The following is a 23,704-nucleotide window of genomic DNA, read 5'->3' as shown; positions in this document are numbered from 1 at the left end:
CAACAAATAAACCAAACCGAAGTAAACCAAAGGAAACATACAAAAAGGGTATCTACTTGTAATTTACTAAAAGTTTTTAAGATAGCATAGTTGTAAATTGTATTAGTTCTTATCCCCATGCTCTGTAGAAGTTTTAATGTCTTTTTCAGAGTAATAAACATTAAATTATAATGAAATGCAATAAAAACTGACCATATATATATATATATATATATATATATATATATATATATAAACATTCTATAATCCAATTTATTATGTAATAGGAAAAAAACAAGCGGGACAAGGGCCATAATATTTTTTCCTGTAACATCTTAATACCCACTCCACTGGCCTAACATGTATCTTACTTCATTTGTCTTGGATTCATCTGGAGACTGGGCATCTTTTGTTAATTTGATGTTCTCTGCCATCTTCTTCATAAAGGCATGGCTATTGTTTTCATTCTTTGTCATTAAAACTTCAAGCATGAACCACAGGCACCTAAGTGGTAAACATATTCACCTATTAGAAGCTGAATATAGGTGCTTTTGCTTAATGGATAAAATATCTTATTGGGAAGTTCTGCTGTCTGTATATAGTACGAGTAAAATATAGAGAAAACCCTAATGATTAACAGAAATATCCTGTGAACATTCAATTCCAATGGAAAATTAAATAAAAATAAAATAAATATGAAAACAGCTTAATGAGAAAATCTAAGTTTCACGCGGCACATAAAGACTCATTCTCTAGGTAGTCGATAAACATTTAGATGATTTGACTGCTTAGTGCTAAGCTGTCTCAAACCATTTTTGCTGTTTTTCACTTGTTACTGTATACTCATTTAATACATAAAGTGTCTGAAGGAGTAACCTGAATTTCTAATTAAAAGTGAATCCCAAATCAGGATGAACTTAGAAGCACTGGGAAACTTAACTGACAAATCTAGGGTAAGGCCTGTTTTTAATAAGTTCCCAGGATGATTCTCAGGCAGCCACGACACTCCTGCTTTATTGCATCAGCAGGAGAAATCATTTCATGACAATCTATGTGTATAGTTCACTACCTATATTCTATGTAACTTTTAAGAAACTACTGTAAGGGAGAAATTTAGCAATAGGCTAATGGAGTTTGTTTTAAGTAGACCTGTCTTACAAGAATTATTAAATTGAGGCTGAAATGAAAGGACTCTAGACAGTAACTGGAAGCCCTAAGAAGAAATAAAGAACACCGGTAACAACACAGGTAAATATAAAAGCCAGCATTATTGCATTTTTGATTTGTAATTCCTTTTTGTGATATATGATTTTATTTTATTTTTCCCTCCTTCCCCCTTAACTCCAAGTCAAGTTGTTTTCAATATAGCTGTGGAGGGCACAGCTCACTGGCCCATGTGGGAATCGAACCAGTGACACTGGTGCTAGGAGCACAGCGTTCCAACCACCTGCACTACCTGGCTACCTCTGTGATATATGATTTTAAAGGTAAATGTATAAAATAATTATATCTATAAATGGAAACACTGTATAAAGATGTAATTTATAACAATATAAAGGGAGAGGGATAGAGATGTATAGGAGCCTAAGTTGCTATTATTCAAACTAGGTTGTTATAAGCTTAAGATGTTAATTGGAATCACTATGTAACAAGAAACACATAAGACAAAGAAAATAAATAGCTACATGGCAGAAGTAATTCCTTCCTTATCAGTAATTACTTTAAATGAAAATAGATTAAATCTCCCAATTAAAAAGCAGAGATAAGCAGAATGGATTAAAGAAAAAGAAGAAAAGATCCACCTATACCCTGTCTATAAGAGACTCACTTTAAATATAAAAACACACCAACATTTGAAACTAACAGGATGGAAAAATATGTATTTCATGCAAACAGTAACCAGAAGAGAGCTAGTGACTATTTTATGATCAGACAAAATGGATTTTAAGTAAAAGAACAGATTACAAGAGACCCAGAAGGACTATACTGATAAAAGGTTCAATCCAGCAAGAAGATATGACTACTATAAATACACATAAAGCTAACAGCCCCAAAATCTATGAAGTAAAAACTGACAGAATAAACGGATAAACAGGTAATTCTACATTCAGAGAGTTCAATACCCTATTTTCAATCATGGACGGAAAACCAGACAGAAGATCAATAAAAAGACAGATAACTTGGTTTGGTTCAACATGGTAACGTAGGAAGATCCTGAACTCACTCCTCCCATGGACAGAGAGTCTACAGTTACATACATTAGAATTTCCTCTTAAAAACCCTAAAGGCTGCCTGAGTGAAGACCACATATCAGGCAGGCAAAGAAGAAAACCACACCAAAGCAGGTAGGAGAGGCTGGAACACAATCTTGCCAAAAAACCCTACCCTTGATGCTACAACCCACAACCAGGAGGGAACTCAAAGCCTATGGCTTCTCCATGAGGACCAAGGTGTCCAAACGCCACATCAGGTACCCCAACTTTTAAGGCATGAACTTGAGAGATGAGCCCCCAAAACATCTAATTTTGAAAACTAACAAGGCTTATGTCTGGAGACCCACAAGATGGTGGCAATCTGAAAAATGGGCTCCTGTGTTTGAACTCACCCACCCCAGGGTCCAGCTCAGGCAGCTGACCGTGCGCAGACTTAAAATGAAGTGCTTATATTAAAACCTCTACCTAAGGGGCAGGCATCTAATTTAACACACACCTCTTTGATTGTGTGTTGTTGTTTTTTTTAAATTGGGGAATACTGGGGAACAGTGTGTTTTTCCAGCGCCCAACAGCTCCAAGTCCAGTCACTGTTTTCAATCTTAGTTGCAGGAGGCGCAGCCCACCATCCGATGTGGGAATTGAACTGGCAACCTTGTTGTTGAGAGCTCGTACTATAACCAATTGAGCCATCCGGCCGCCCGTCCAGTGGCTCAGTGGCAGCTCCACTGTCTTCAATCCAGTTGTGGAGGGCACAGCCCACCATCCTATGCAGGAATCGAACCAGAAACTCTGGTGTTCAGAGCTCGTGCTCTAACCAACTGGGCCATCCGGCTGCCCCAACACACACATTTAAGAACCTGCTGGAACACCCTCTGGGGATGGAGACTGGCAGGCACCATCTTGGTGCTCTCCCTTTGCCATGCTCCAGAGAACCAGTAGCACCCGAAGGTAACCTTTACTTGTATCTAATGCCCCAGTTATTTGTGGCTGTCGCCCAAAGGATGCCTCTTGATGGCCTGGCTCTAGAAGCCAGGGGAGCTTGTGTTCCTGGTCACATGGGACTGTAATAATTGGTGTCACCCAGAAAGGGGCACATACTTCTGTTTGGTGCTCTGATTTTTGTGACTGCTGCCAGGAGATACATCTACATTACTGGGCTCTGGCAGCCAGTGCTTGTGGGTTCTACAAGAGTGGAACCAAACAAGAGCTCTGTAACCAAGAATTCTTAAACGGGGGTGGGGTTGGGAAATGAGGGTAAGGGGGACCAAATATATGGTGATGGAAGAACTGACTCTGGGTGGTGAACACATAATGGGATTTACAGATGATGTAATACAGAATTGTACACCTGAAATCTATGTAATTTTACTAACAATTGTCACGCCAATACATGAAAAAAAAAAGAGTTCTTAAACAGCTACCACCCCCAGGACACAGCAAGAAGCAACAGACTCAGGAGCTCAGTGCTTCTGTGAAGGAGGCCGATTAGCTGATCATCATGACTGTGGCCTGAAGAGCAGGCCTCTAATTAGGCCCATCTAAGGGCTGACTATATAATCCTCACCCCGAGGGCAGGCGCCATCTTTGTGCTTCGCCTGTGCTATGCTCCAGGGCACCAGTGTCTCCCAGAGGAAAGCTTTACATGCACCTGGTGCCAGTTTTTGTCGTTGACCGCCAGGGACACTCCTTGATCACCTGCCTCTGGTGGCCAGAGGGGTTTGTGTTCCTTGATCCCATGGGACTGTGACAACAGGAGGGACAGTTCTTGGCAGGCTACTATCCCCAGGACACTGCACAGTAGACTGAGGCACAACCCCCAGTCTTTCTGTGAAGGAGGCCACTTTGGTTGTCCTGGAGCTTCAGACTGAGGGGCAGGCTTCAGGTTGGGCCCCATTTAGTGGCCTACACTGCTGCTCTCAAGGAACGTAGTCTGTGGATGCCAGCTTGGCACTCTCCTCCTGTCTTGCTCCAGCTTGCTGGTATCTCCCAGAAAGGAGCTTGTACATGCCTGGAGCCCTGATTTTGCAAGTGCTGCCCAGGGGACACCTCCAAATTGCCTGGCTCTGGTGGGGCTCATGCCTGCAACCTCTCCGGACTGTACATAGTCGCTATTTTTAAAAGCTGCTGCCCGAGGGTTTGGAACCCAGTCAGCCTGAATCTAGGTGCTGAGATCCTCCCCTTTGGGTCACTGACAGGTCTCGACACATCCTCAACTACTGAGAGCTATTAAAAATAGAATAGGCTGCTCGGACAAACACAAAGGTTTGAGAAATGACAAAGAGCTGGGGCAGGGCTGAACAAAAAGGTTCAATTCCTACAGGAGGTCACTCCTTCAAGACTGGGAGAGGTGGTTGTTTCATTTAATGCATAGTGTTTCCCTGAAAATAAGACCTAGCCGGACAATCAGCTCTAATGCGTCTTTTGGAGCAAAAATTAATATAAGACCCGGTCTTATTTTATTATAATATAAGACTGGGTATAATATAATGTAATATAATACTGGGTCTTACATTAATTTTTGCTCCAAAAGTCGCATTAGAACTGATTGTCTGGCTAGGTCTTCTTTTTGGGGGAACACGGTAGAAACCAAGACAGAGAGCCAAGCAAAATGAAGAAACTACATTACAAATGAAATACATTTGGCGAGAACGACATTACAAATGAAAGAACAAGATAAAACCTCAGGGAAAAAACCTTTAATGAAATGGAGATAAGTAGTTTACCTGAGAAGAGTGCAAAATAAGGGTCAAAAAATGCTCACCGATCTGGGAAAGGAATGGATAAACAGAGTGAGAACTTCAATTAAGTGATGGAAAATCTTAGAAAAACAGAAGTCACAGAGCTAAAAAATACAATAACAGAACTGAAAAATAACTAGAGGGTTTCAACATGAAGCAGAAGGACCAGTCAACTTGAAGACAGGCAGTGGAAGACCTAATCAGAGCAGCAAAAAGCAAAAAGCAAAAAAAAAAAAAAAAAAAAAGAAAAAAAGAAAAAAGTGACGACAGCTTAAGGGACATATGGGACAACATTAAATAGACTAACAGTCACACCATAGGCCTCCCAGAAGAAGACAGAAGAGGCAGAAATCTTATATTAAGAAATAATGGCTGAAAACTTCCCTAAGGTGGGGAAGGAAAAAAGAAATCCAGATCTAGGAAGCCCAGGGAGTTCCAAATAATATGAAACCAGACAGACCCACACTAAGACACATTATAATTAAAACTTAACAGGTAAAGACAAGGAGAAAATATTAAAGCAGCAAGAGAAAAATAAAGACAACTTGTCACGTACAAGGGAACCCCCCTGCCCCATAACACTGTGAGCAGGTTTTTCAATATAAACTTTAGAGGCCAAAAGGGAGTGACACAATATATTCAAAGTGCTAAAAGAAAAACAAACAAAACAAAAAACAAAAAAAAATCTTTCCAACAAAGAATACTCTACTGTCAGTTATTTAGAGTTAAAGGATTAAGTTTCCAGAGAAGCAAAAGCTAAAAGAGTTCATCACACTCAAGTGGCCTTACAAGAAATGTTAAAGGAACTTCTCTAAGCTGAAAAGAAAGGGTGCTAATCAGTAACAAGAACACATGTGAAAGAATAATTCTCACTAGAAAAGTAAACTCATAGTAAAGGTAGTAGATTATTTATAAAACTAGAATGAAGGTTAAAAGACAAAAGTTATAAAAATAACTATGATTACAATAATTAGTTAAGGAACATACAAGATAAAAAGATGAAAAATGTGCTATCAAAAACATAAAATGGGGGCAGGGGAGTAAAAAAGTTGAGCTTTAGGATAAGATCAAACTTAAGTTATCAACTTAAAATACTGTTATAAGTATTGTTATACTTACAAACCACATACTGTTATAAACCACTAAAGAAAGTCATCAAACCATAAAGCAAGAGAACAAAAGAAGGGAACAGAGAGGAACTTCTCAGCTAGCAAACAACAAAATGACAATAAACACATATACCTGTCAATAATTACTGAATAAAAGGATTGAATTCTCCAATCAAAAGACAGAGAATGGCTGAGTGGATGAAAAAACAAGACCCAACTATCTATATGCTGCCGACAAGAGACATACTTTAGATGTAAGGACACGTACAGATTGAAAGTAAAGGGATGGAAAAAGACATTCCATGCAAATGGAAACCAAAAGAAAGCTGAAGTAGCTATATTTATATCAAACAGAACAGTGTTACATAATGATAAAGTCAATTCAACAAGATGATGTAACATTGGTAAATATTTATGAACCTAACATAGGAGTACCTAAACATACAAAGTAAATATTAACAGACTTAAAGGGAGAAATAGATAGCAATACCTAACAGCACGGGTCTTAAACATCCCCTGGCACCTGAAGTAGAGGCTGGTCTTGTGGGACTGAGCCCTGTACCTGTGGAATCTGATTCTATCTCTGGGTAAATAGTGTTAGAATTGAGTTGACTTGTCAGGCAACCTGCTGTTGTCCAAGAATTGCTTGATGGTGTGGGAAAGCCTACCCCTACACCTACCTACCCCTACCTCTACACACACACACACACACACACACACACACACACACACGGTCCAGGAACCCTTTTCAGTCACACAGCTGGGACTAGAACCTATGTCTCCCGAAACATAATTCTGCAGCTCCTTAAAACATGTATCAATTAAAACTCTAAAAATGTTTTAATGTAGACTTATTTTCAAGCATTTGAAATACCATAGTTCCCCTTATACATGGAGGATATGTTCCAAGACCCCCACAGTGGATGCCTAAAACCTTAGATAGTACTGAACCCTATATACTATGTTTTTTGCTATATATACATATGATATAAAGTTTAATTTATAAATTAGGCACAGTAAAAGATTAACGATAACTAATAAAAAATAAAAAATTGCACAAAAGAATGATTCATGTCATGGGCAGTATGGTATGAGATTTCACCACACTATTCAGAATGGTGTGCAACTGTTTATTTATGAATTTATTATGAATTGTTTATTTCTGGAATTTTCCATTTAGTATTTTCAGGCCATAGTTGACCATGGGTAACTGAAACCATGGAACATAGGTAAGGGGAGACTACTGTATAAAAACAGTATCACTGAACTAATGTGTTGGAAGCAACAACAATGGAATGACAAGTCTTCAAAATTTAAGGATCTTACAGTTTGATGCTTAACAGTAATGTTGGATAAGATCTAACACCTCTCCCAATTGTTAAGATTTTGACACAATTTCAGTGACTAAAGCTAGTCAAGAGACAGAGATTAATGTTGATTATAACCTTAAATAAGATTAGGAATGAAACTTAATGTCCCACATAGAAAAATCATAATACTTCAGATATGAACTGCAGATACTATTATAATTGAGGAGTGCAAAGAAAAAGCACAGCAATGGGAAAGAAAGTAAATACTGCTTTAAAGTTTCTTGGAGGTCATTTGTAGACAATCCCTGGCTATCTGTTACCCTTTTATCCTGCATCATATGCAAAGTTCTATTTCATATAAACAACACTTCTTGAACAAGTGTTTTGCAGTTGTTTACTTGCCTGTATTTCCATTAGAGACAAATCTGTGACTAGCGTAACAAATGTAATTTTGTATTACCATAATCCTGCCATGGAATATTTTGTGTGTGCAGATATTTTTAGGCATTATCTTTTAAGGTTGAAAGTAGTTTAGGTTTAAAGAGAGAAATTTTTATTACATGGCTTTCTAAATTGTCAAACTGAAGTAACTGAAGCCCACATTAATATAAACAGTAAAAATCACACACACACAAAAATCATAAAAGGGTTTTTATTCTAATGGGAGTAATAAGAGGAAAAAAATTAGAATTTTTTAAAAAGTAAAAATCAACATGACTTACTCTTTAATATCACGAAGCTGATCAACATCTTGTGATCTTGTAAAATCTGGATCATGTGCTAACAGGTGAATCATGTATGGAACTACGTATTCAGGCAACAGTGATAATAATTTCTCTAAAGTGAAAACATTATTATTAACACAGTAACAATAGTTTTTATAAAATCGCTTTCTAGTTTTGCATTTTAACCACTTCAGTTTCCATTTTTCCCGCTTGGTTATTCTAAACTAGAGGCAATACGATACCTAATACTGAAACACTTTTATTTCTATTTTAAAGGCTATTAAAGCCAAAAAAATAACTTAAGATTACACAGAGGGTCCTTGGAAAAGCTAGAATAATTCTTTACTTGCTGACATCTGAGCAAAGTGTTCTAATCAAGACATACCACTGATCCCATAAGAAAAATGCAGTTTCCTCAGCTTTATGCATTATAAACAGGACTCAGAAACCAGAATTTTAGATTTTAAGTACATCATACCTACAGTGACAACACTCTATAAAAAATCCCAGTGTTGTTATAAACTACAATAAAAATATGTAAAATACCACCCACCCCAACTGATACATTGACAAGATACATTTGCACACTGGGAACTTTCAAAGCTACTTACCAGTAGCCATAGGGTTCTGTTTAATGTACTCCCTGCGTATACTGATATTTTTCAGTAAACACTGTCGTGCATGTGCTCTTCTCTCCTTCACAGGATCTTTGGCACACAAGGCAAAGATCGCCATGTATTCCAATGGGAGAAGTAACTTCACAAGTGCCTTATGCAGCTTCTGAGCAAATATCTGCCTTACTTGGTAGCACTCATCCTACAGCAGCACAAAACCAAACATATTTAAATATAATCCCTTTTGTGTACGTATCCATACAGTAAATGGATCTATAGCAATAGAAAATAAATGTATTTAACTTTGAAGGCCAAGTAATTGACAAAAACAAGATTGTTACTTACATTAATAACAAGTGCACAGAGTTGAAACTGTTCTGGGGTTATAATTTCATGGTAACAAGGTTCCTGAGCAAGCTTCATTATGGCACTACCAGCAGCTAATCGCAAGCGAGACATATCAGATTTACTATAAACAAACAAAAAAGAAATAAACATTTCCTATAACCATTATCATTCATAACAGTGCTCTGATCCCTTTTTGAGTGTTAAGGTATTTAGCATAATTTATGCTTATAATGACATAATGTACAAATATAGGAAAGCTTTCAGTCCTTAATTCAACACAGGGGAAAAGGCTCAAATCATTGTCCCTATCTGATAATAAACTTATCTGCCTTCACTTGAGCTATCCTCTAGCTTAGATCCTCCACCACAGCCAAGAAACTCTGCTTATGATAACTACACTAACTGCAACGTTGGGAAGAACCATTTACATTAGGAACTATATTCCTAATTTTTAAGAGGAATACACATTCGTTGTAGAGAACTTGATTTTAAAAACCCCCAAAATTAAAAATCACCTATCATTTGAAATCTATTTCCTAAAATTTTTAAATGCCTATGCGTGTGTGCACACACACGTAATAGAAATCTAGCTTAAGCCTGCACGTCTGATGAAATGGAGGGTATCAGACAAATATCTTCAAGTATATGGTGATGAAAGCCAGTGTCTATCTCAGGTACTGAACTGAGGCAGACTTTCTTTTGCACCATGAAGGTTTTAAAGGGAACCTAGGAAGGCCATGCACTCCCATCCCTACCCAGTGGGCTTTTGTTACCTAAATGGTAAAATGTGACACTGAATGGGATGAAAGGACAGTCTTCTTACTGCAACTTCTATGTGGAACATAGCATGTGGAAAGCTGGCCCGGATCCAAGAGGGACTATGATTTAGCATACCAGAGGAGAAAATAGGGCACTCTTGGATAACAGGACTGTCTAAGTGAACACTGGTAACAATGAGGGGTACCAAATGGCTCTGCTTCTAAGGCAAATGATTCAGGAATTAAATAGCTACTATTTGAGTGCTTCACTCTCTGCCAGGGAGCATGTGAAACACTTCACAGGCTTTATCTCATTTAGTTTTTCTCTGTAAGAGGAGGAAACTGAGGTTAGAAGTGATTTAGACAGGTTCACACAGCTAGTAAATGGAGTGTAGAGCTCTATAATTTTCTGATTCTATAGCCCAAGTTGTACTATGGGATATGTAATATCTAATTATGATCTGCTTAGTATTTCATGTTATATGTGTATTCCATAATTAACCATTCTATTTTTTGTGATGATAAAAAATGCTGGAAAGAACATGTTTATGTATATATGTTTTTGTATGATTCTTTTATTACTTCATGAATATAAAGCAGAGTCAAGGGATAACATTTTTAAGGACCTAGATACAAAATGTCAAATTGTCCTGCCAACACTGTGCCAATTTATATTCACAGGAGTAATGAGGGAATCCATTTCCCTGATCCCATGGAGCAACAATTGCTTTAAAAATATATATATTTTTTGCTGATTTGATACACAAGACATATCACTTAAGTTTAAATTGTATTTATTATATTTAGTGATGTTAAACATTTTTTAAAGGTAAACTGATAGTAAGTATGTAGTTTTCATCTCTGTTGGGATCATACCTATTTATCACTGATATTTAAGAGCTCATTTTATTAAGCCTTCGCTTGGCACTATACAGTTTCCCCAAATTTAAAACATCTCATCCCTAACTCAGCTCTAATCTTCTGGGTGTTCATACAAAGCAATCCTTGGCTTATTCTATGATAAAAAATAATTTTTCATGGTTTTATTCAGTTTATCAAAGCATTCAGCATTTCTATTGTAATTGCTCATTTCCTGTCTCTTCCACAAGAATGTATACTCCTCGGAGAGATTTTTGTATGTTTAAAAAGCATAGTAGTACTTGGTATGATAGTGCTCAATAAATACTGAATGCATAAATGAACAATGAAATCTGTCCTCTAACACAAATTTTAAAGTAGGAATGCATCACAAGTAGAATTCTTTAGTTATTTCTGTTGTTGCTTCCAAACCCTAGTAAATCAAGAATCTGAAAGACGAGTAATGAAAACTTTGGCTTTTATTTTCACCTTAAAAAGAACAAAAACAAGAGATAGTGATTTCACAGATTTGAAGAGTGAAAATGTGTAGAAATGGAAACAAATTTAGTTTGCATTTGTAGAACCTTGTATAATTTGCAAGCCACAGGAGGATGCAACTTTTTCTTATTGGAACCTCTACTGAAATTTTTATTCCTTTCATGGGTACCAAGACACTCCACGTCTTTAATTATTATAGTACAAGGTAAGTTCCTTGAAGGCAGGAACTGAATCTCAACTGTTTTTGCTACAATGTTTTTCATAGTGTTTTGCAGAGTAATCCAACAATTATTTGCTTAATTGAACCAAATGCTGAAGCTAACTGTAACATTACTATAGTGATTATAACTAAAAATTTATTGGAAAAAGTCTTTAGGAGTGAAGAAAAATATACCATCATTACTGAGATATAAACCCCAAGTGAGTACGTAAGATTAGATTTCAAAGTACATGGTACAATTAAAACATTCAATATTAATTAGGTAAATAATTCCTAGATTAAGCTCTACCAACATTCTGAGCTAAAAAAATCGGAAAGGAAGAAAAATCTCACCTGATTCTCTTTTGCTCTGTCAGGTCACCCTCACTAACCAACATCGCTGATAATAACCGAAGAGTTGAATTGGCAGATTTAGACTGGTTGTTTTTCATACCCAACAGCCACCTTACCAGAAGTTTAATTGCCTGTACCTATAAAATATTAACATGCTAAAAAAAGAAAGCAACTTAAAATTCCAATTAAAGGGAAGATTAATTTATGTTATAATTGGATCAGTGGGATTACTTAATTGCCAGCAGACATGTCTTATTAAACAAGTCTGTAGGATAGTAACAATAAGAATATTTATTCTGTTTAATCTGTACCAGGCACTCTACCCAGGGCTGTACATGTATTAATTTATTTAATCTCCCAAGCAACTCTATGAGGAAAGTATTCTTATTTCCACCAATAAGGCAATTGAGACACATTATTATAATAAATAGCTTGCCCAAGGTCTGTGTCCTGAACTCAGGCTTTTCACAGTTGCCCAAGATTTTCAAACTATTTGAAGATACATTGTTTAAAAATAACTGTTTAAGCTACTGATTATATTGATTAAAAATAAGTATTTAGATAGAGTAGTATTTTTTGGAGTACTGAAAAACTATTTTGACGAAACCATCAAGTATGATTCAGTGTCGCTTAACGTTCTGATAAAAAAACCTAGAAGATTCCATATTTGTGGTCATAATTAATTTGAGGTTTACACTCAAGATTGTTATCAATATATGTGGAAAGAACTAGCTAAAGGATCTAGGTATTTTTTACTGTATTTATTGACAAACTGAAAAAGGAACTGATGGAATATATGATGACTATGAAGCTACACAAGGTGAAAGATTATTAAGATGATAATGAAGAAGTATAGTTTTAAATCCCAAAGACTACTTCAAAAATTAGCTTTATGAGGTACAATTTACATCCATCGTAAGTTACCAGTTCGATGACAGCCATCTGTTTTGCCAAGTTAATATTCATATGCTTGTAGATACATATGGTGGTAAGGCTACACCTGAGATGCTTCTGAGCATCAACATTCCGCAAACAATCTCCGTGTAAAACAGCCTCACTGAAACTGTTTTAGCAGACAGGAGGGGCTACACAAGAGGCAGACAATAACTCAATGACAACTATAATTTCTCTGAGATACACATAACTTTTGATTTAAAAATAAAGTACCTCATTTAAAAATGATTACTAGGTTAAAAAAAGGTTATTTATAAATGTTCGTTATTTCAACATAAAAATTATCAAGGCCTACACAAATTTACCTTTGCTAGTACTTCAGGGGAAACCTCTTCATCTGGAGACCATAATTTTCCGTTCTTCTCACCTGTTGACTACAGTCAATTGAATAAATTTAACTTTTAGAAAGAATTTAAAAGTTTTGCTTATTAAGTTTTTCATGCTGAACAATGCAGTGCTATGCTATAGCAAAGGCACCAAGCGGAGCTTGGAAAAGAACAAAGTTGGAGGACTCAAATTTCCTGATTTTCAGGCTTACTACAGATCTACAGTCACCACGACAGTGTTGTTGATACTGCCCTAAATCTAGACATAGAGACCAATGTAATGAAATAGTGAACCCAGAAAAGCCTCACATACATGGTTAACTGATTTTTAAAAAGGGTGCTAAGATCAATTATTGAAGAAAGAAGAGTGTCTTCAACAAATGGTGCTAGAAAACCTATATATCCACAAGAAAAAGAATGAAGCTGAACCATTACCCTGTTTCATATACAAAAATTAACTAAAAATGGATCAAAGGTCTTAAGAGCTAAAACCATAAAACTCTCAGAAGATACAGGGGAAAATCATCATCTTGGATTTAGCAAACATCTGACAAGGGCTTAATATTCAGAATATAAAAAGAATTCTTACAATTCAACAATGACAACCCAATTAAAAGTGAGCAAAGAACTTTGAATATCCAAAGAAAATAAACGAACGGCCAATAAGCATATTAAAAAGAATCCTCAACATCATTAGTCTTTAGGGAAACAAACAAAAAACACAAAATACTATTTTACACCTACTAAGATGGCTATTATAAAAAAACCAGAAGAGAGTAAGTGTTGGCAAAGATGTACTGGAACTGGAAGCCTTGTGCATTGCTGGTGGGAATGTAAAACGGTACAGCTGCTGTGGAAAAGTATGGCGATCTCTCAAAAAGCTGGAACACAGAAGGACCATGTGACCTAGCAATTCCACTCTTAGGTATACATCCCAAATACTTGGGATGCCAAAAAAATGTATACAAGTGGTTACTTTGGTCAATGGTGCTCAAGCAGCAGTTCACAGTAATCAGAAGTGTCTGGACGCTGATGGTAACCACTTTGAGCACCTCTCGTAATTGCAGAAGTCAAACGTGACTTGTATTCATCTTTTGTTATTGGCATATATTGAGTATTACAATTTTAAGTTTTTTCCTTTATTAAAATGCGTATACATTTTTTTGGCACCCTCTGTATTTGAAAACAGGGACTCAAATGTTCATATCAGCATTATTCACAATAGTCAATAAAAGGAAAAAACCTAAGTGTCCATTGACAGATGAATAAACAAAATGTAGGCTATACATACAATGGATTTATTATTCTGGTATAAAGTTCTGATACATACTATAATACAAACTTGAAACCATTATGCTCAGTGAAATAAGCCAGACACAAAATGACAAATATTGTATGATGAGAGGTATGTAGAATAGGCAAATTCATATGGCCAGAAAGTAGAACAGAAATTACCAGAGGCTGGGGGGAAGAGCCAATGGGGAGTTATTGGTTAATGAATAGAGTTTCTGTCTGATATGATAAAGTTCTGATGGTTACACAACAATGTGGGTACGTATTTTGGCCCATTTTGCAAGAGTTACTTGGCTTTCCTAGGTATCTCCCATGTACACAGGAAGTACATGTTATCAAACTTCTGTTTGTTTTGAAAACAAATCAAATCAAAACATCAAACAACAAAAAGAACAAGAATGCGAGTGAATATTACATAGGTGAATTGTACACTTATAAATGGTAAAAATGGCAAAGTTTATTTTATGTATATTTTACCACACATACACACACACACACACAAACAACAACCATCACAAATAGAACCCATCAACAACCACGTCATCACCTAAGGGGTGTCTCAAATTTCACATTTGTTGCCAGCCATATCTATCAATATTGGTGCAAAGAACAGCACAAAAGGGGGGAAGTAAGAGTGAGATTTGCCTATGTTCTTCCCTCCTTGTTTATTACATCCAAACCGAGGAAGGGAAAAGAGGAGGGAGTGCACTGGCAAGTGTCTTTAAGTTAGGATATTTAGGGCTGAAGGACTACTGGACTATTTGGAAAGATCAGGTAAATTGAGTAAGTTAACACGGTATTGAAAGTCATCCACAAAGATCCAGCAAGTAAGACTGGTTTGTGTCTTCATTCAATAACTCTTTAATTTAGGTCCATTTGGTAAAGTAGTAGTAGAATTTGAAAAAATTTCTTTTTAATTAGTTTCAGGTGTACAAAGCAATAGACATTTACACCCCTCACAAAGTGATAACTCCCCTCCCCCAAGCTACTACCTCTCTGACATCTTATATAACTGTTACAATACCACTGACTCTCTCCCTTATTCTATACTCCACCCCGCCGTGACTATATATATACAGGTGGAATATGTGTGTGTGTGTATACGTGTATACACACACACACATATATGCAGCTATATATATATATAAATATATAAATAATGTTCTCACAGTTGACATACAATATTATTCTACTTCAGCTTCAGTTATAGAGTGCACTGGCCATGTATCTTAAAGTAGTAATTCTTAAGCAGAGGTGTGTTTGGGCTCCAACCCAGAGCTAATAAATCAGCATATGTATGCACATGTGCACACACACACAAAAAAATCAGTAAAAAAGAATACATGAATCTAGTGCCAAAAGTGCAATGTAATTATTTTTCAAACTGCTAGTCAAATACAATTCCACTTTCATTTTAAACGATGTTTGATAAAACAAAATTCTAGGACTTAACTGTTCTTCAAATGTTTATGATAATAACATTCAACTCATATTTTTTACTTCATAATTCATCCATCTCATGCTCTCATTTTTTCTTTCTTAAATGTTAATTCCTAGTAATAGCTACACAGAAATCAGGACGTCATTTAGAAATTAAGTAAATAAATAAAAATGGAAAATAGACAATAAGGACAATAAAGACAAAAGGGAAAGAAAATTATATAGAGAAGCAGAAATGTTGTTTTTGTGATAAAGATATAGATAACAGTCTTAATCTCATGATTCTAAATTTAATTAAATGGGAAACTTACCCTGTCATTCATTAGCAGATCTTTCACAATAAAATTTGCTACTACAGATTTCATTGGGGAAGCAAATTGATCTGGTGCTAACATTGAAATGTGGCCCAATGAAACTAACGGTGTTATAAGTTGTTCTGGTACATCAGCATTCAGACTCCTACTGAGTGGCTATAAAAACAAAACAGTAAAAATTACCAGTTTGTTTTATAAATATCTAAACATTCTACAGAAACAGTAAATGTTCCCAAGTCCTCCTGAATTTATCATGTGCAAACAAATCTGTTTTAATGATATGCTCAAAGTAACTTCAGCCGTGTTAGCACTTACTTCTTATTCACCTACTAAAATTAACAAGATTGAAGAATGCAGAAAAAAACAAACTACAAAAGCCCAAGTAAAAGGTAGAAGTAAAAACAAGAATATTTCTGCATCATCAATTCAGCATTATTTTCAAACCATCTACAACAGATTTGTTATGTTGATGGATTTTTTTATCCTATGGGGACATTTTAAATAATCATAAATCATAAAAAATGAGTTCACTGGGTTTTGTTCATACTGTATCCAATTTATGGTAATAGGAATACCTTTCTAGTAGTGGAACCAGGCAAGAATCATACATTAGGAAAAGCAAATGGGACTAATTTTCAGGTAGGGTTGTCAGGCACTTTAAACTTGGTGGTTCAAAATCATCTATTAATACTTTCTGAGGATAAATGGATCACTGGGCCAATAAAGCTTAAATTAAGTAAAATGTTTTACATAGGCACACACAAAACATCCTTCCATATGTACTATTTGAACATATAATCGGATCTAAAGGAGGGGAATAGAGTACTAAATAAAACAGAGTCCCTGCTCCCATGGACTTTATATTCTAGGGTGGGATAAAAAGATAAAAAAATCCTACCTTCTATATTCATCAAACCACAGACCATAAAAATAAAAATCAACATAAACATACCCTATATATTATATATACCTCAAAAATCTGTGCAAGCTGGACTTCTTTATTTGTGAATATGGCATGTATACAGTGAACAGCCTGTTTTGCTTGGTGTGGAGTGCCTCTCTTTGCTTTCTGATGTAAAATGGGAATTAAGGTCCTGTAAAAAATAATATTATAGTTAAAAAACAAAAAGCCTATATAAACCACAAGTAGTTCTTTTGGTTGCTTCCTACATCCTCTCCCATAACTACCGCATTTTGCCATGTATAATGTGCAGTTTTTTTGCCCAAATTTGTGAGGGAAATATAAGGATGCGCATTATACATGAGTAGTACTATTTCCATATCTATATAAATGTTTTTCATTCTTTTATTTATGCTTATGAGTTAAAAGTGTAACTCTAGAAATCAGTAACGATATCCGTACGCAAAAGAATAGCCTGGAATATGACAGTTTTGTTGAACATATGACGAACTTGCAAGGACAATGAGTTCTTGGCCTTCTATGATACGTAGATACCATGAATTTGTTACTGGTACATAAAATTTCTTGTACCTTGTACCTGTTCTTGTGTTTTGTAATTATTTGTTATACGAAATTTCTTGTACCATAATATGTTAAAAAAACAAATGCTAAAATTCCTTTACAATACAAAAAACAAGTACCTAAATGTAAACAAATAAAAGTTTGAATTAAAAAATGAAAGATTTTCATTTGGGCCCAAAATGTGGGTGTGCATTATACACAGCAGCCCATCATATATGGCAAAATATGGTATTTGGAAGTATGCTGCTAGAGAAGGCTCTCTTAAAAATTATCAGATCTATAGAAAGATTTAAAGCTCCTTTTCCATTCCCAAGTATAATTCAAGAAATACAATGTTTCAAGAAAAAGGCTACTTTAGGAAATAATTTTTTTTTAAATTGGGGAATATGGGAAAATGTGTTTTTCCAGGGCCATCAGCTCCAAGTTGTTCTTCAATCTAGTTGTGGAGGGCGCAGCTCAGCTTCAAGTCCAGTTGCCATTTTCAATCTTAGTTGCAGGGGGCACAGCCTACGATTCCACGCAGGAATTGAACGAGCAACCTTGTTGAGCGCTCACACTCTTACCAACTGAGCCACCCGACCGCCCCCAGTAAGTTTTGTTTTAAAGCCATCTTGTGAATATGGAGAAATAAACAAGCCACCCGTAATTTGTAATCTAAAACTTCCCCATCCATATTTTTACATTTACCTTCTAAGTAGATAGTCTTAATTTTTCACTTCCTTCCCACAATCCCCTTTAGTTATTTTAAAGCAGCCATGGAAAAAAGTAGCAAAAGGCCAAATTTTACTAAAAAGCTGAAATGCTCATACCAGTGAAAGAAAGTATGCAAAGATATAGACACATATATATTGGTAGAAGAGTAATAAAAATACCTAACGATTATTAAATAATTGTGTCAAGCATGGTTCTAAGTATTTTTACATAAATGAATTCAATTAATCTTCACAGTCACGTAGAGGACAATTATCACAATCATTAGAGATGAAAAAGAACTAAAGCACAAAAGTATTCATTTAAGCTTCTTAAGGTGACACAGCTAGGAAATGGAGTTGCGATTTGAAGATAAGCATTTCTGTTCCCAAATCCATGCACTTAACATCTATACTTCTTCATTCCACATGGGAAAACATTAAGTGGGATAAAGAAAGCAGCATGTTTGTATCAACCTCAAATAGACAGGCACACATACCAAGTTGACAGACAAAACATTTATAGAAAAAAATATAAAATGTTAATAGTGACTTTTTTGTTTGTATTGTCTAAAGTTTCAGCTTTTTACAGTGAACATATAAGTATTTTTCTAATCAGAAGAAAATCTGTAAGGCAAAATAAAAATTTAAGGAAAGCTACTTGTCGTACATTTAATGCAGTGATCCTATTTTATAGACTATAAGGTCAGTGGTATTAAATGCCATGGTAACAAAGGGTCCAATTATGACAATGGGCAGCTAGACATTAAAGAGCAATATCCCACACTCCGTGTCATGCACCTCAGTCAAAAAACTGGAACATATGCCAATCAGTGTAAGCCTGATCTGCTATGTATGAATATGCCATGCTTCTTTCCATGCAAGTTTGGAATTACGGGATAGGGATTTCCACGCCCAAACAGCCTACTGACAAAGCACTGTTTAAGTCTTTCTTTCACAAACTCATTTACCACAGTAACAGCTCTTGTAAATAACACCAGTAAGTAACAAAGGAAGATACCGTGTTGATCAAATTGTTGTTAAATGTATTATTAATTCTTCTTAGCCTAATGAAATGATGATACATAAATCAACTTCCAATCTTTCTCCTTTTTTACTAGTGCTATAATCCAATGATGCCATCAAGGGTTTTTACTGAGGTCTATGGTGTTGTGATTCTCTGCTTTTCAGTGATTCTCTCCCTCCTTCCCCATTAGTCTTAAGAACAAGAGATTTTATTCCTTGCGTCCAAAGTTAACTCTTCTACCTATAACCATTTTTCACTGGTTCCTTTGGAATAATTCCTTTACGAATAAATCTTTTACCTCAAGAAAAAAAAATGTATAGGTTTTCCTACCTTGAAAAACTAACTAGAAACTTTATCCTACTGTGTCAATGATTTTTTTCTATAATGTACAAATATGACGATTATCATCTCTAGACAATAAACTCCTTGAGAGCAGGGACTGTGGTAATTCTTATATTAGCTAGTACAGCACTTACAATGAAGAGATTGTACAATAAATATTGTTTCTCAAATTTAACTACTAGCTCATCAATTTAATACAAACTTTAGTAGGAGTCATGAGTCTTCTTGTCCTATGATTACCCTGTGAGAAAAACTGGTTTGATTTGGATATACTTCAAATGACTTGCATATACCCTGAACCTCTGATTCAACAGCTATCAGCAATGTGTTCTTCCTCCAAACAACATCTTCCACATCTTATTTCTAAATATAAATTCTCAGCACAAGTTTGATCCTAGGACAACCTCTTTAAGATGCCAAAGTGAAAATACCAAAATGTACTTCATTCTTATGAGAGGGGAGGTAATTCAGAGGAAGAGATCAAAACAACCAAGAAATAAGAAATATTTCATTAAGTCCACTACTTGATTATCCCATTCTTTGGTGGGATATGAAAGTAACAGCTATTGAATTTATAACCCATTTGGAGAGGAAAAGATGGACATACACAGATTAAAAGATATATTAATCAGAGATTCCAAATTCTATGATAACTCCTGATTAATAATATTAGTATTTTAAAAATCATTTTGTTATAAACAAGTTTCAATTTGTTCTTCTGCCTATATTCTAATGGTAGGGAAGGAATAAAGCAGAAAAAGATGAAACAGAATACAGAAAAGTAGCTTCTATGCCACTGAATTTCCAAAGTGCATCATTATTTTTTTAAATGTGGTTCAAATAGATAGATAAAATAGTTATATTAAAAAAAGTAGCTTCTGGACAAAAGGTGTCTTTCCTCTGCCCTGTCTTCCTATGTGAAAGGGAAACAATGATCCTATGGCTCCCACTCATAGAAAACTTTTGTGCACTATGAGAAAAATTTACTCACGATCGTATCTGGGGTAGGTCCGTTTCTATTTTGTGGCCTGTATTTCTAAAAATTTGTATAGCAGCTTCTGCTACCTTGTCATCTTCCATTCTGAGGCACTGTAACAGGGACTCATATGTCTCTGCAGAGTGGAACGAGGTAGGATGTGTGAAAGACAGAACCTGGAGGAACAGATACAGCTTTATAAATACAGACAATACTTTAATCCATTAAAAGAAGAGAATTATTTACTACTAAAAATTAATTTAAAATCATAGGTTGCATATGCTAACTACACACAACAAAGATTTTTATCTAGTAGCCTGTCTTGCAGTTAGGTGAGGCCAATGAGATACTGACAGAAATACTGTGCAGTATATTCCTTAAGACAGCTGATGTACAGCCCTTGCCCTATTTCCTTCTTAACCTCTTGAACTATTCTGATACTGGGAATTCAGAAAATGTTCCTTTTTTATGGTGTGTGTTATTGTGATGTGAACAAAATGCAAACACAAAGCTTTATTTCATTGGCAAAAAGATACTCTGTAAGGAAATATTTTATGTGAAATCCATCACAAAAAAGTTCATTCATCATAACTATAAACAAAGAAACCATTATTGTTAACCTTTTTTTTCCGTTTTAAGGAGGGCGCAGCTCACAGTGGCCCACACGGGGATCGAACCAGCAACCTTGGTGTTATCAGCACTACGCTCTAACCAACTGAGCTAACCGGCCACCCCAATATTGTGAACTTTTAATCATGATTACAAACATAAATAATTGGTCCCTTATTTATTATGACGTAAGTCCCAGCCTATCTGTAAGGAATTTAAAGCAAGTTAGACATAACATGTCTACAAAATCAACCTTCCACAAAGCAGAAACCATTTAGTTAGCCTAATATTGGAAATAGGGTTAAAAGTTGAGAGGGGGAATGGAGTATATAGTTCTCATTAACTTATTCAATAAGCATTTACTTAATGGGCTATACAGTGGAGAGATTGTCCCATTTGGTGAAGTTTACAGTGATAATATTTAGTTATAAGGTTTTAATTCTTTACAGAAAAATGGAGAATTAAATTTGAAACACTAAATCAAACCTAATAAAAATGTTTATCTTAAAGGTGATTTCACTCTTAAAACTATTTAAAAATATAACCCCATTATTAAGAATATAATTAATTAGGGAGGCAGGATGACTCAGTTGGTTAGAGCGCGAGCTCTGAACAACAGGGTTGCCAGTTCAATTTCCACATGGGCCATGAGCTGCACCCTCCACAACTAGATTGAAGACAACAAGCCACCGCTAAGCTTCTGGAGGGGTAGCTGGATGGCTCAGTTACAAGGTTACCGGTTCAATGCCCGCATGGGATGGTGGGCTGCGCCCTCTGCAACTAAGATTGAAAACAGTGACTGGACTTGGAGCTGAGCGGACCTGGAGAAAGACCCTGTTCCCCAATATTCCCCCCGCCAAATAAATGAATGAATGAATGAATAAATATAAAATTAATTAAAATATTTTCCATGAAGCATCGTATCAATTCTTTCCATGAAATGATATTTAAGACCATTCCAATACAATCCACCACACTTTTTTCTACCTAACATCCATTGCACCGATTTGTCTCTTCTCCTTTAGTTTATATGTTGTAGAGGTCTAAATGTCTCTTTGCCTACAATTTCTCCTCCTCTTTATTCCATCCATGAAAGTTCTATCAAATGCTGTATCACATTAAAAACAAGGTTAAAAGGCCCAATGGTACCTTTCTGCCCCAGTGGTACTCCACAATCTGGAATCAACCTCGTCCCCCATTACTTTCCAATGCACTCCCTTAATCTAACAAGACTAGATTCCCAATGATCCCTAAAATATGTCCAGAATTATTCTCTTTGATGATGCCGTTTCCCCTAGATAAACCATATCTTGTCCAAAGTCTTGCCTGACTTGTCTCTTACTAATTGCTCAATTATCTGACTTCTTTGGCATCTATTAAAATTACCAATTGTTTAAAAATTCCCTGATCAGACAGATGCTATCATATAATTCCTGTGAGCAAGTTCTTTGAAAAGTAACAACAACCAGATCATTTAGCACATATTGTTACAAGAACAGCAGGCATGCAAACGATCAATGCAACAGCAAAAACAAAAAAACATTGTTTTATAACGTAAAATAATTACATTGTTATAATGTAAAAACCACACATTATTTTTATAAAATGATTTCTACCAAAATTTTAAAGCTTTTGCATAGTTTCCAATGAAATAAAACCTGACTCTTGTGTATCCTTAAAGAAATTTAATTTTTGACTACTGAAATGCTTGAGACAAAACTGTTTCAAAAATACCTTAAGAAGTTCAAGTCCGGAACGAATAGCTGTATCTGGACTTACACCCTCCTCTTCATCATCTGCTGTACCCTCTATTGATTTGTTCATCAGTTTTACTAGTGCACTATTAAAATAAGAAAATTTAAATTAGTAACACTACTAGATTGGTAACTATCCTATTTGCATTGTGGCAGAACATATACAGAATCTAAACGTCAGATTCAAGTAAGTTTCTGAGGGAAAGTTATTTTGTGGCTTTTAAAACTTTGCTCTCTACTTGACAGCTGAGATTATTTTTAGTTTATCTCCCTCCCCCACTCCCAAACACAATGTATAATAATAACCCCAGTAGAAAACAACAAAACTAAAATTAAATGACACACGTCAGAAATATATTTATATAAGCAATTTAATATTCATTTCCATATGTAAAGGGAATTTCTTACAATTTTAAGAAAACTAGTAAGACGGTAGTAGCTAAATGGACAAAAGACAATTAACTCAAAGCAAAAAACAAAGGAATTAAATTAATCACTGGTAATTAATTATTAATCAGTAATTTCATTCTAGAAATTTGTGCTAAGAAGCAGTTAGCACAACATCAGAAGTATTAGGTTATATTCATAAACAAATTCATCAATTAAAAATTATTTAATTGTCCAATATAATGGGATTAATTTTTCAACTATACCTAACCACCACAAAATGGAATATCATCTGGTCAATAACAATCAGACTATGTAGCAACATAGTACTCTTTTAAGTAAAAGCAGATGTGATTTTTGGTTTTTAGACTGTTTCCTTATCAGTAAACCAAAGAAAATACTGCCTC

The 23,704-nt window shown here is 35.4% G+C and overlaps 1 protein-coding gene across 3 annotated transcripts in view; it reads right to left on the bottom strand.

The window, feature by feature from the left end:
• The window catches only part of PDS5A (PDS5 cohesin associated factor A), a 110,250-nt gene that overhangs the window by 19,750 nt on the left and 66,796 nt on the right, over positions 1-23,704 (bottom strand). For all 3 annotated transcript variants that reach the window (XM_033105776.1, XM_033105777.1, XM_033105779.1), the window contains 10 exons: positions 22,891-22,996; positions 20,563-20,723; positions 17,001-17,124; positions 16,028-16,186; positions 12,963-13,031; positions 11,704-11,840; positions 9,034-9,157; positions 8,686-8,890; positions 8,072-8,186; positions 351-483 (listed from right to left, as the gene is read on the bottom strand). In XM_033105776.1, coding sequence (XP_032961667.1) covers positions 351-483; positions 8,072-8,186; positions 8,686-8,890; positions 9,034-9,157; positions 11,704-11,840; positions 12,963-13,031; positions 16,028-16,186; positions 17,001-17,124; positions 20,563-20,723; positions 22,891-22,996 — 1,333 coding nt within the window. The remainder of the gene's footprint in view (positions 1-350; positions 484-8,071; positions 8,187-8,685; positions 8,891-9,033; positions 9,158-11,703; positions 11,841-12,962; positions 13,032-16,027; positions 16,187-17,000; positions 17,125-20,562; positions 20,724-22,890; positions 22,997-23,704) is intronic.

Source organism: Rhinolophus ferrumequinum, chromosome 5, assembly GCF_004115265.2.
Source record: "Rhinolophus ferrumequinum isolate MPI-CBG mRhiFer1 chromosome 5, mRhiFer1_v1.p, whole genome shotgun sequence".
NCBI lineage: Eukaryota > Metazoa > Chordata > Mammalia > Chiroptera > Rhinolophidae > Rhinolophus > Rhinolophus ferrumequinum.
The sequence above is the reverse complement of the archived record's forward strand: the minus strand, read 5'-3'. Positions and strand labels throughout refer to the sequence as shown.